The 13,781-nt window shown below is 42.1% G+C and overlaps 1 protein-coding gene across 1 annotated transcript; it reads right to left on the bottom strand.

The window, feature by feature from the left end:
* Window positions 1-2,137: 2,137 nt before the first annotated feature.
* Window positions 2,138-13,154, bottom strand: LOC109873954 (fibroblast growth factor 10-like). The gene is made up of 3 exons (XM_031815968.1): window positions 12,085-13,154; window positions 4,798-4,901; window positions 2,138-2,721 (listed from the first exon to the last, which is right to left on the bottom strand). The coding sequence occupies exons 1-3, from the start codon at window positions 12,578-12,580 to the stop codon at window positions 2,530-2,532; spliced, it is 792 nt and encodes a 263-aa protein (XP_031671828.1). The 5' UTR covers window positions 12,581-13,154; the 3' UTR covers window positions 2,138-2,529.
* Window positions 13,155-13,781: the final 627 nt, after the last annotated feature.

Below are 13,781 nucleotides of genomic sequence, written 5' to 3' on the forward strand. Positions count from 1 at the left end.
GTCAAGTCTTAGGAACGCATAGAAGATGACAATGCCTTTTGGAGTCCTTGCTAGCTGGGGTGTGTGTGTGGGGGGGGGGGGGGGGGGGCTGTGTGTTCAGGGCAATTAGTTTATAGGTACAACCTCTATGTTGTGATTGGCTACCTGGTTGATCCTGCCAGTAGCATATGCTTGTCTCAAAGATTAAGCCATGCAAGTCTAAGTAGACACGGCCGGTACAGTGAAACTGCGAATGGCTCATTAAATCGTTAAAACTTCATTTTTGAATTGCATACACTGGCAAAGGATGTAAAAATACCCCCACTATCTGTGACCAAGTAACAATATAGCATAATGTTAAAATCCAAGGAAATACAGTGAAAAGGGGACGATATCAAGGCAATGGTGGAAATTGTAATGTAGCTCAGCGAGGATTGCTATACTGCCCCCTCGGAATGGGAAGGCAGACTTTGTCTATTCAGCCACCTCACACATCTAAGCCATGCGCTCCAATGGCCTCACAGTCCCCATTCCACTTCTGACACCAACGTAGCGAACGGCACAGCAGGGAATCAAACCTGTGTCGCTGGCGGGAAAGGCAAACACCCTACGCGTTGCATCAATAGGGTTAACCCCTTTTGGTGGGAATTTAACTTGGCTCATATAGCAAGGACCATTGCAGTATGTTGGAAATGCATTGCAACACCACAAAATCATTTGTTGTGAGTCCATACGCCATCATTACGGGGATAATATTAGCATTTCTAGCTCAAAACAAATACCGTCATGATCCCTGGCATCCTACAGTATCTCCAAGCATTTACAGTCGTTCCAGGCCAGGAATCACAGTCTCTAGTTGAATGGGATAAATCTGGACATTTTCATGTTTGTTTTGCACACACTTTGTGCTCTTTTCCCAATTTTCATGCCCTTACATAAAAATATATTTAGATGAGAGAGGCACAGGACCGAGCGTTCGTGGTGTTAACATTCTCCCCCCTGGTCTTTTGATCTGGCATCTGACAGCTGTCATTGATTAGAGCGTTTGTTGACGAATACAGGAGGACGTGTGTTGGCGAGACACAGGTCATACGGACATCTCTCTCACGCACGAATCGCGTGCACAAATCGCATGCGCCCCACACAGGCACGCACATGCACGCACACACAAACACACACTCACAGCCTCCTACCCCACATACCCTGCACCACATTCTAGTAAGGGCTTGATGTGGGACAATACAATGCAGAAACGTGTGGTCTACATACGGTCAACTTTTCTTCATATTACTTACTGTATGAAAAAAGGCTTTCTTTCTGTATCCATGTGGCCCAAGGCCTCCGCAACATTCGCCTCCACGGTAATGGGGTGATGGTTGAAAAAAATGATGTAAGCATCTACAGCCCATACCAGGGTAGTTACCTCCCTTCTGTTTTGATGTGGTTGGCCTGTATGTTTCCAGTTTGTTTGGGAACTCTAATCATTAGCGCAATGGTTGCCACATGGAATATCTGGTGGGCCTGTAATGGTTACCTTTTGTCATTCGAAAACTACACTTGTTTTCTGTGCTCTGGGTTATCTTTCTTTTAGCACAACCTGTTACCTATGTAGACATCTACTTAATATTCTATAGTACAAGAGGGATAAGTTCACATTCTCATATGTGTATTGGTCGGAGGTTTACTGAGTCAACCAGTTTGAGTTGCACACTTTAGTGATGGACATGAGAACATCTGGATGCAGAGGAGGAAACGTCTCATTTTATTTTCTCTTACAGACATTAAAGGTGTAAAAGAATGCAAATAAATGTTCACCTTCTTTCCACCGCCAGTTAAATATTACACCAAATAAATAATTTGCTTCAACACAGTCAGAACTCAGTGGTTAAGTATACATTATATATTCACTTTTGTTATGGTTTCAGGCTTAAAATGAGCACGAGGATCTTGCTCAAGAGTTTATTGATGTTTTCGCATGATGATCTGTCAGCCCTTCTTCTTGATTTCTAAACCTGTTCAGATGATTGAAATGCGATTGAGAACCAGTGAATTACAGTTTGTAACAAGTGTTTTGTACACACAAAACCAGTGCTTCCTCAGTTCATCCACTTGATGTGTGAAACAGCCTCCTACCCCCCCCCCCCCCCCCCCCCCCATGTCACGTCCTCCTTCAGTCCACCTCCTTCCAATGATTTGGCACAGAATAGAGTTTATATTTCGCCATGTGCCACAGAAAACACTGTCCATCCCCCAAAACAATAAACCATCTCAAGCAAAGTCAGAAGCAGCCCCACTGGGCACAGCTGGTTGAATCAACGTAGCTCCATGTAATTTCAATGAAATCACATTGAACCAACGTGGAATAGACGTTGAATTGACGTCGTGCCCAGTGGGAGGCAGCATCTGCGCAGTTAAGTAACTTCCTTAGACAAAATATGTATTTTAGATGCTCTCTGTCCAGATTCCTTTCTTATCCTTAGTTGAAAGATTGTTCAGTGCTGAATTAGCTCTCCGACAGGGTCTAGTCCAGTAAAAAGCTCCTCATCATCATCACACCATGATGGGGAGGAAGTGTGTGGCCGTATTCCTCCTCCGTGTTTTCTTCCCTCTCAGTGGCCTCCCGTGGACACTCAGGCCCACAAACATCTGTCTCTTCTTGTTCCTCCACTCGGCTGAGGCGTAGGTGTTATAGCCGTTCTCTTCAATACGTTCCTTCAGTGTGCAGTCAATGCCAAACTCTTTCTGGAAGAACAAGGGGCATTATTGGGTTACATTCACATATGTGTATTTGGATACTGACTGAATCCATTTTATACTGATTCAACCATTTCCATTGTTGAAGTGCATACACTGGCAAAGGATGTAAAAATACCCCCACTATAGTTAATCCAGTGGTGTACTGTTCATACAAGAGTTTAAATCAAAATCCAAATATTTCCCGGTGTTTATTCAACCTAATTCATTCTAATTAGCTAACTGATATCCCACTGGGTACATAAAGTAATTCCAACGTGGAGAATTGGGTAATATTTGGTTGATAGATTGATCAATTATGTTACAACCTATTTTCAGACACTCAAAAAGACAGTCAAAAGTTTGTTTAATTCCCAATGTGTTGTCGCTATGCTTTCAACAATCTAAAAGCACAACGAAATTCCGATCGAAAATCAATGTCCGATTTTTGTTTTAGTTGTCACCTAAATTTGTCATTACTGCGCGTTCAACCATTTAAAAACACAACAAAGTTTAAATGGGAATACAACGTTAGATATTTTGATTATTTGTACAACAATTTAATGGGTCAACATTGTGCTTCATCTAATAGCGCAACCAAGTGACCTGGATTGCAATTGAGATGACTTAAATACATAGTGCAAGTGGTCAACGGAGTTTGAGATTCTGCGCATATTATTATGTCAATTTTGAAAGTCTCCACAGACTTGTGACATTTACGCGCTATCTTGAACATGCCGCTTTCTATGATTACATAAGAAGACATGTATTGTTACATTAACCTCAGAATGTGGCATGGGATGTGTTGAATAAATACGGTTACATTATTGTATTACAAAAGTTATATTGAATTGTGTTTGGTTAACAATGCAACCAAATATCAACGTTTAAAGGAGATGTATCTACTGCTTGGGTAGTCCCATCTGAGCAACTGGCTTAGTCCTATTCTTTAACTTTTATTTTTGGTTGAGATTGAGACCTGAATCCAACATATACTTGTTTAACTAGTCAACAAGTTAATACACTATTTACTTTTGTATGTCAAAAGTGATACTTGAATTGTGTTTGGTTGTCAACGCAACCTAATAGCAACATTTGAAGGATATGTGTCCTTGGGTAGTTCTGTCTGTGCCACTGTGTCTGGCTTACTTCCAGTTTGTCTACACATTATGAATTATGGATTCATGTCTCCATTAAAACCAAAAATCTAAGCTAATTAATAGGATTCAATCAAATCAAATCAAACTTTTAAATGCACTTTAAATACAGTTATATTCTTTAACTTCAATTTTTGGTTTGGATGGAGATGTGAATCCAACATATTTGTTTTTACTAACTTGTAGATTACTTTTGAAATCAACCGAAGCTTAAAATCCTAGGCCTAGACCTATAGGTATTGTCTAGTTTCAGTTGAACCCTGGGTTGAATTTAAACAATAGCTATTGATGACTTCCCAAATGCTTTATAGGCCTAAATAGCATCATTGATGATACATGATTGACAATATATGGTTACATCTCATTTGCTCTCTTAAACCTACGCTTGGGAATGACTATGATAGCAACAGTGAATCTATTAAGTGGAGATTTCTCAACATGTTATACAATGTTGGTCAATGTTGAAAATGAATCACTATGATGGCATAATCCTGTGGTTGAAATTTCATCTCAAAAACAACAGTTAATGGCTGTTTTTCAAATCCAATATATTTTCCACATAGTTTCCACGTCACAATACGTTGAAAAATGAAGTTGAAAAGAACATTGATTTTGCCCAGTGGGAACCAATTCAACTTAGTCAAGATGTACCAGAGGGGTACATTCAATAGAGATGGTTAATTATTCAAATCAGTGATACATGTGATGTAATCTAATGTCTGTGTCCCTTAGAACTATAGTCATGACTTGCTGACTTCCAATTTTGTCTTTAAATGCTTGTGTACTCTTAGCACTTTTCACAGTTTCCACTGCACCATTGGTTGAATGTGAAAGCAGCTACATAGTTAAACAATCTTGTGATAAAGACGGAAGAATCTAAGGGCATCTCTTTGAGGCTTGTTGAATGAACTCTGACATGGATACTGACCGCTCCATACAGCTCTCCCTTGGTGCTGATAGCCAGGTAGTAGTTACTGCCCAGTCCTTTGATAGCCACCACGCCCACATCCACTGATGTGATCTCCAGAATACCTGAGAATAAACACAAAAAAACACATTTTTATAAGCCATTTATAATCACCATGACCACTTGTAGGGGAGGATTTAAGGGACATCAGAGGCAGAGGAAATAGAAGCTAGTGTTCCGGATCCGCTGTAGTCATATACACTGCAGATAAGAGTTTGTAAAACAGTCAGCAGTCTGCCTGCCCCTCCTGATTGAGGAAGACAAAGGCCCAGCCACCAGCTGTGTCAGATAAAGGGAAATGGACAGATCTATATGGTCCATGGACAGATCTATATGGTCCATGGACAGATCTATATGGTCCATGGACAGCAGCACAGACTGTCAAGTGAGGTGACAGGAATACATCCATTGTTACCCAAGCCAAGCCCATCAATAATTGACACATTAAATGTTCCGGCTAGAGCCTTTCTTAAGACAATACATTGGCTGGATGAGTTTGAGAAAGCCTCTAGGTGAAATTGTGTGGGTTCATAGCCAACTAGGTGCCAGGTAGCCTAGCAGTTGGAGCATTGGACCAGTAACCAAAAAGTTGCAAGTTCAAATCCTAGAGCCAACTAGGTGAAAAATCTGTCGATCTGCCTTTGAGCAAGGCACCTAACGATGCACTATGTAGAAATCCATTTCCCGGTGGCAAAAAATCCTATAGTTTGCCTAATTTCTGTTTGTGACAAAACAAGCAAGAATAGCGCACATAGAACATATCTACCATTTCTTAGACTGTCTTTCAATGAGAATGACAGAGCTGTAACTCATATTTCTATTTGAATTTTGTTTGGTCTCCCAAAAAGTTACATATTGCAGCTTTAACCCTAATTGCTCCAGGGTCGCATCAATAATGGCAGGGGAAGTGGGATATTAAAAAAACACATTTCATTTTCACACCACACACTTGTACAGGTTGTTCATGTGTGAAAAAGGGCAGATATCAACAGGACAGATAACAGGACAGGTATCAGCACCCCCTATTTGAACTGTTATGCTACTTATGGGGCTCAGTAGATACATAAAATTCTCTAGTTAATAGTCATAGAAAATCCTAAAGAATCTCTTCAACTGTAGGGTAGAGTTTTCATCCATTCATCCATCATCCATCCATCCATCCATCCATCCATCCATCCATCCATCCATCCATCCATCCATGATTTCATCCAAATAAGCTTGCTTCATCTACATCCCCTCTACACAAAACAACAGACTTCACCTTAACTCATTTTAATTTTTAAATTTATTTAACCTTTATTTAACTAGGCAAGTCAGTTACGAACAAATTCTTATTGACAATGACAGCCTACCAAAAGGCCTCCTGCAGGGACAGGGCCTGGGATTAATAAATAAAATATAAATATAGGATAAAATACACATCATGACAGGAGAGACAACACAACACTACATAAAGAGAGACCTAAGAAAACAACATAGCAAGGCAGCAACACATGACAACCCAGCATGGTAGCAACACAACATAACAACAACATGGTAGCACCACAACATGGTAGCAGCACAAAACATTGTACAAACATTACATTTGGCATGAGGATTATAACAGTTGCAGATTAGATTTATGTGTGAACAGTTTGGCTTGTTTGGTATGTAGGCCACCAATTCACAGTGCAAATATTCTGGTTACCTAAAAGCCATTCGAAAAGGTTGAATTATACCCTAGTAACCATAGCATGCTGTTGTTGTAGACAGCTGAGGTTATTAATTGTGCTCGTAGTATCAGAGGTCAGAGAGATACAGCTTCCTAATGTGTCCTTTGACCAGAGAGCCCACTTATCATCCACACACACACACACACATTTATCTAATCTGATGCTGGTGTGTGTTAATGACCCCTCTCTGTTTCCCATGGCACGTTTGATTTCATGCCTCACTCCTTGACTTCTTCTTCCCATTTCCTGTGTGGTGTTGTTATCCTATCTTGCAATACACACACGCACGCACGCACGCACGCATGCACGCACACACACACGTCTGGTAGGCTCGTGTCACTGGGCAGCTCTCGGCTGTGCTTCCCTATGTAGTCTGTAATGGATTGCAAGCTCTGCCACATCCGACAAGTGTCGGAGCCGGTGTAGTACGATTTTTATCTTAGTCCTGTATTGACACTTAGCCTGATTGATGGTTCGTCGGAGGGATTTCTTTTAAGCTTCCGGGTTAGAATCCCACTCCTTGAAAGCGGCAGCTCTAGCCTTTGGCTCAGTGAGGATGTTGCCTGTAATCCATGGCTTCTGGTTGTGGTATGTACGTACAGTTACTGTGGGGACGACATCATCGATGAACTTATTGATGAAGCCAATGACTGATGTGGTGTACACCTCAATACCATAGGAAGAGTCCCGGAACATATTCTAGTCTGTGCTAGCAAAACAGTCCCGTAGCTTAGCATCTGCTTCAACTGAACTCTTTTTATTTGACCGAGTCACTGGTGCTTCCTGCTTTTATTTTTTCTTGTAAGCAGGAATCAGGATAGATTTATGGTCAGATTTGCCAAATGGAGGGCGAGGGAGATCTTTGTACGCTTCTCTGTGTGTGGAGTAAAGGTGGTCATTTTTGTGACATTGTCAGCTAGCCCGTATATAGGGATGGTTGGCTGACAAGTTTGAAATGATATAAGTTTGCTAATATGTGTGATTGTTAATGGGACTATTGACAGCGACAACATTCAAAGTAGTAGTCGTTTTTAGGGTTATATCCCCCCCCCAAAAAAGTGGTGCAATTTAATGTTGTAAACTTCTCGTTAAATGTATCGTTACCATGATAATTCAGTACATTTACAGTGATATGGACTTTTGTCCATATCGCCCAGCTCTACCGTTAGGTGAAGTGGTGGTGGGGACTATGACACAACGGCCATTGAAGATCTGAGAGTTGCTTCTGTAAGGGATCAGGTGTCCGGTATCGTGTGAGGATGTAAGACTATCTAAGGCTGTCTCTGGCCCCTCTGTAAACATGCTAGGGATGAAAGAAGAAAGAACAGAGGAGAACAGAGGCCATGACAGAGAGACAGGGAGATGAGGATTAGAAATAACTTAATGACCACTGATCAAAGACACACGCCGGAGGCTGGGGCGAGACGGCTCTTATAAAGTTTGAGCACACACACACACACACATACAAAGAGTCTCTCCCCCCACGCAAACATAGAGTATACATTGTACACATTGTGTACACACACCCATTCGGATGTAGGATCTTAATTGGATCACTCTTTTGTTGCTGAGAATTTCCCTGCTGGAAATGCAAACTTGTAGTGTATTCAAGGTTTAAAAAGGCTTTCATAATTTGTATTTTCCACTTTAAAATGTCATTTGCCCTAGCGAAAAATGTAGCAACCCCTGTAAAAAATGTCCATTAATTATAATCCACATTATAATTCTCATTTCCTGTTGCTGCAGGATCACTTTCCTGCTGTAGCAAATGGGTTCAAATTAAGACCCACATCTGTATGCGTGAACACACACATGCACATACACACACACTCGAGTCTATAGTAGTTCCCACCTGTATCCACTCAGTCTGTGATGATTCATGTCTACTTGCTCACTTAGGAATGATATCCACAATGCCACAAAACAAAGCCACGAGGTCAAATGTGTTCTTCATTTAACATACTACACATCACAACACAACCCAGCACCAAATGTGACACCTGTGTGTTGTGTTGTGGTGATTCTGATACACCACGCATAAAAACATAGCCCTGCGCCAACCACACATTTCCATCTGTTTATTTAAGGAAATATCTGTTGCATACTGGATTATTTTTCCTAATGTGTTGCTCATTTGATACGCTCTGTTTGTAGTTACTACAGCAAATGGTGCGTTAGGGTCGAAGGGGTGCAGACAATGCCAAAGTGAATTAAAGGTGGATTTTCCACAGTGGGTTGCCAAGTTCAGATGTGTTTTGCAGTTTGCATTGTTATTCTTGGTAACTGGAGGTTTACTCTTTGAAAAATATGTGTTGTCTGAGAAGAATTTGACAGAGCTTACAGTACAGATACGGTAGACTGCTTGATTTAAGAATGAGGAAAAATATACACAGAGATCTGGAACATTCGAACTGTACTGTCATGTTGAAATATGGGATTGATGGAAACATAAATCAGCTGTTAAGCAGATGAGGACCACAATGAATGTAATTAGTTTGCTCATATCCTTCCTCTATCCACGTCCATAAACAACTTTACATCTCTATCTCAGTGTCCCTGAGAGTACTGGCTGTGGTTTCCCTTCTGTGGGGGGCACACACACACACACACACACACACACACACACACACACACACACACACACACACACACACACACACACACACACACACACAGCGAGAGAGCAAGTGGGGACCATGTCAGGCCAAGTCCGTTGGCGCCTCAGCACACATGGCCCCTGGCAGAGAGAGAGAGAGACACACAGACACGTTTGGTGGCCTCCTATATTTGCCTCCTGCGCTCTTGACAGGCTGGGCTCATACTCACACAATCCCAGTTTGGATGTAATTAGACTAATCCGTCTGCCGCCACACATCTGTTAGTGCCTCAGTTAGCACTGCTAGAGTCCACCATTACTGTTCTCAGTAGCAATGTACAATTCATTAGAAATGCTTTAGGTTGTTCAAATTTGGCGAAATGTAACAATGTATAGCAAATTAGGTTATCGATAAGCACATTTTTTGTTACTCTGCATGCCGGCTAGCTTGTGTCGCTTTATACCCATGTGCTTATTTTAGCAAAGCCCCATATTTCCGGGGTTTCCATTCCAGCCCGTCTCTCTGTCAGCTCCCAGCAGAATCCCAGCATGATAGAGTGCCATGTGGGACAGTTTTGCACTGGCATCCCTATAAATCTGTGGGAGGTTGGATACAGGCTCTTAAACAGAGCAGGGTCCTCACAGGACCATGGGCAGCCCCCAAAACCACCACCTCTACATCTGTAGAGATCTGTGCTAGCAAGGTTGGTATTTCAAACCCCAAACCAGTTGTTTCCCTTCTATTGCTGCACTGTTGTAACCAGGGTTCAAAGGTCGGGGCTCAGCCTTGCACACAAGCAAACTTGACGCAAACCATATCTCTAAAGAGAAGTAATGAGAATGACTAGTGAGAGAGTGAGGGATGTTTTTATTTTTTTAAATCAAAACTGGTAACATTGTCTACAGATATGCTTTTGTAGTGCATAAACAAAATCATGATTTAACATATCTATGAAAAGATTATCAGATCTTTAACTGACGGCTCCTAGCAAGAACAAGCACACAGATTTAGTTTAGGAAATGGCCTTTTCTAGTTTTATTCATACAGTATATCGATCCTATGTTATTATTTTCTTTCAACCCAGAGTGTTGAGCTGGGCATTACCACAGAATCAGTGCCAAAAACCTGATCTAGTGCCATTTCAAGGGCCCACAAAGGACATCCTCCCAGGGATCATGTCTAGGACATCCTCCCAGGGATCATGTCTAGGACATCCTCCCAGGGATCATGTCTAGCCCCTGGTCCAGAGCAGAAACTAGAGCTGCTCTTCTGTAGTATCTCTTTCCCTGTGAACCTGATCGTGGGCCATATAATCCACACACACTGTCCCCATTCCCCCCCAGGACACGGCTTTGTGACGGCACCACCGTTGATACTGAACACTCGTAGCTTTGATGTGACCACAATGACGTTAACCATGTCATTCATGAATTAGTGTCCGCCCAACCCCCCTACCACTGCATTCATACCCATCCCAAAGATAAACTTGGTCACCTTTTGCAAATGCTTAGTAATATATACGACAGAATATTACTAATATATACTACTAGTACAGTAGTATTGTAGCCTAGAAATGTAAAGAATTGTGATGAGTAATGGTGAGAGATAATTGATAGGTTCAATAGGTTTACACATACTATAGCGTCAAGTTGAACCCACCAATCATCTTAGTTAAGACATTGCTAGCCTGGCTGTTGTACTATTTCACAAATACCTCCAAAGGGGCACATTGAAATTCATTGCATTTTTGCCTCACTGTCAAATAAAGACAGTTTAAAGTCTATAAATGCATTTATATAAAAGGGTCGAGTCTATAAAGACATTTCTGTCATAATCTTGCCAAAACAAACACCATTAGTGGCATTTTTACATCCCTTACTGTTTCCCATAAGTGTCTTTGATTGAATGTGTGGTTAAGAACTCCCAGGAGAAACGTTAGAGTACCATATACCGGGGGTGGTAGGTGTGGTGGGTGGGTGGAGGTTGTAGTTTAAGTGGGCACATGTGCGGCTGGTTCCTTGGTTTCTACATCCGAACACACACCCACTTGAGCATGTGAGTGCCAGCACTCAGATAGGCTCACACACGTAGCTAATTGGGAAGTGGGTTGATATATATTTTTTTCTTTTTTTCCAAGTGATCACTGAGAACACTAAATCAAAAGAGCTGCAGTGAAGACAGTGTTTAGACACGTTACTGGTCATGCCACACCGTTTACAATAGGATATTCAAGGCACAAAATTTGGCGTGAGTCAAAAAACATCCCCATTTATGTTACGGGCACCTGTGTAAATGTATCAGATCACAATCACATTATACTGCATTGATCATAAACCAGACGGTAATCAGCATTATGTAGCAGACTGGCTGTGTGTGTTAGAGTCTCAGAGCATGGTAGTGATTGACGCTTCCTCTCCTTCCCCCAGTCCCGCTCCTGTCTAGTTGTTATCAGGGCTATTTACCCTGGGCAGTGAATAATGACAGATAACAGGTTGGTAATCTATTCCTCCCTTGTCCTGTTTTAGCCATCTGAGATCTACCATCATTGTGCTGAATGTTTGGAGAGGCCAGATATCACATGGATGTTTGCTAGAGATGGAAAAAAGGAGCTTCTAATCAGGAATGTGAACGAAATTAAAAGGTTTAACATCCGTGAACTGCCAGGAGACAAATCTTGCCATTTTGATTCAACATACAGTATTTGAAATGATCAATGCAAAAAAACTGTTATTCATTAAAGTTATTCAACTCAAGTCAATCATTTGAATTTGTTTCCTTTTTTTCCCTGTAATTTGTATGATATTCTGTAGTGAAGACCGTGCCAGGTTTGAGAAAGCCTGAACAACACAATGGTTCATTTTTAATACACTATGGTTGAACCTGTGTTTCCCCCTCTTTCACTTTCCTACAAATTGAAAAACATTCTTGTGATTACTTACTGAGTGGGTCATCTTTGCTCTTGGTCCCGTTGACTCTGCCATACTTATCGATCCGCAGGAAGAACTTCTGGAAGGAGAAGAGCTTTCTCCGCCGCACATCTCCCTGCAGGTGGTTGTAGCTGCGTACATGCCTCCCAAGTGGACCCCCTGTCCTTCCTAAGGGATCCCCAGTCTGCCCAGTTCCTCCAATCCTGGACCCAGCCAGGGAACTGTTCACCGGGGCACTAAGAGTGCTGTTGGGGCTGTGGGGCTGGTTCCTGCCTTTGTAGAGAGGTTGATGACAGACAACCAAAGGGACAGAAAGGGAGAGCAGCAGTGCTAGCAGCAGAGACAGTGACAGGCTGGAAAAGGAGGACCCAGAGATGGAGCTGGAGCCAGACCTTAGCCCAGACCCAGAACCAGACCTAAACCTGGACCCAGAGCCAGACCTAAACCAAGACCCAGAGGTGGACCAGGCAGAGGCAGCCTTACTCCCTCCAGCAGCCCATGTGCTCATGGTAGAGTGGTTTGGGGAGGACTGGAATCAGCCTCACAGCCTGGGACATGCTGCTGGGGACAGGGGAGGCTAGGAGGGCAGGGAGGGGAGCCCTCCTGGGAAATGAGGCTATCTGATACCTTTTCTACCAGGTCTCTACACAAAAAGAGATGTCCTTCTGTTCCTCCTGTTTTTTTGGTAGCTAGAGCAGTTACTGTACTGAAAGTCAATGAATTCCAATGACCAATCTGAGAGTCCTCTCTTTCACATTTCTTCCCATACAGATGTCCAGGTAGATAAATAAAAACAAAAACACCCACCGTATTTTTTTACCAGTGCATAAACTGTCAGTGAATTCCAATGACAAATCAAGCAGACGTCCTATGTCCCACTGAGTTTAATTCCAAACCAGAGTTCCTCAGATGATTACTCCAGTAATGAAAGGTCCACTGATGTAGGACCGCTCTGCTATAACACTTTCTCCAGGTCCATCCCTCAAGTCTCAAACATTCAACAGCTCATTGCTGCCAGATACCCTCCACAGATTTCCAGATTTCACAAAGAAGGTCAAATACATTTGAGTGTGAAATCCTCCGCTGCTCTCTCCTCTCTTTCTCTCTCCCTGGATGAGTGTGGACTCGCTCTCTCTCCCGCTCTCTACAGTGGCTCCACCTTCACTGAGGTGACAGGCTGAGGAGGGGTGTGTGTGTGTGTTTGTGCATGTGTGTGTTAAAGATGTTTTGCTCCCCTTGCTGGGTTTGATGTGGCATGGTCTCAGGGTAATTTGTATTTTTCAGGATGTAAATCTGTGACACAACTTTTAGTATGATACGTAACGTTAGGTTACAAAGTGAATGGGATAGCAGTCATACAATAACATACGAATTATAGGACTTATAGTATCATACGTCTTACTCGGTCGAACAATAGCATACGAATTGGAAGGCATAACTTATTATACATCTTGGATGACGTGTAGTATTATACGTCTTTCTCTGAAACCAGGTTGGTTGTTGCCTCATAACAACAAATAAGAATTACTGGGAGAATTGGTGGTTAGGAGAACTAACAAAAATGTTAGGATAATTTACGTGAAAGGTTAGGGGAACTAAAACAACAAAGGTTAGATGAATTTACGTAGCAGGTTAGGTGAATTGAACACACCTTTGGATTGCTAGACTGTTACGGATTACAACCACCCCAACCAACCTCCTTGCTTTCA

Source organism: Oncorhynchus kisutch, linkage group LG3, assembly GCF_002021735.2.
Source record: "Oncorhynchus kisutch isolate 150728-3 linkage group LG3, Okis_V2, whole genome shotgun sequence".
In the NCBI taxonomy this organism is placed as follows: domain Eukaryota; kingdom Metazoa; phylum Chordata; class Actinopteri; order Salmoniformes; family Salmonidae; genus Oncorhynchus; species Oncorhynchus kisutch.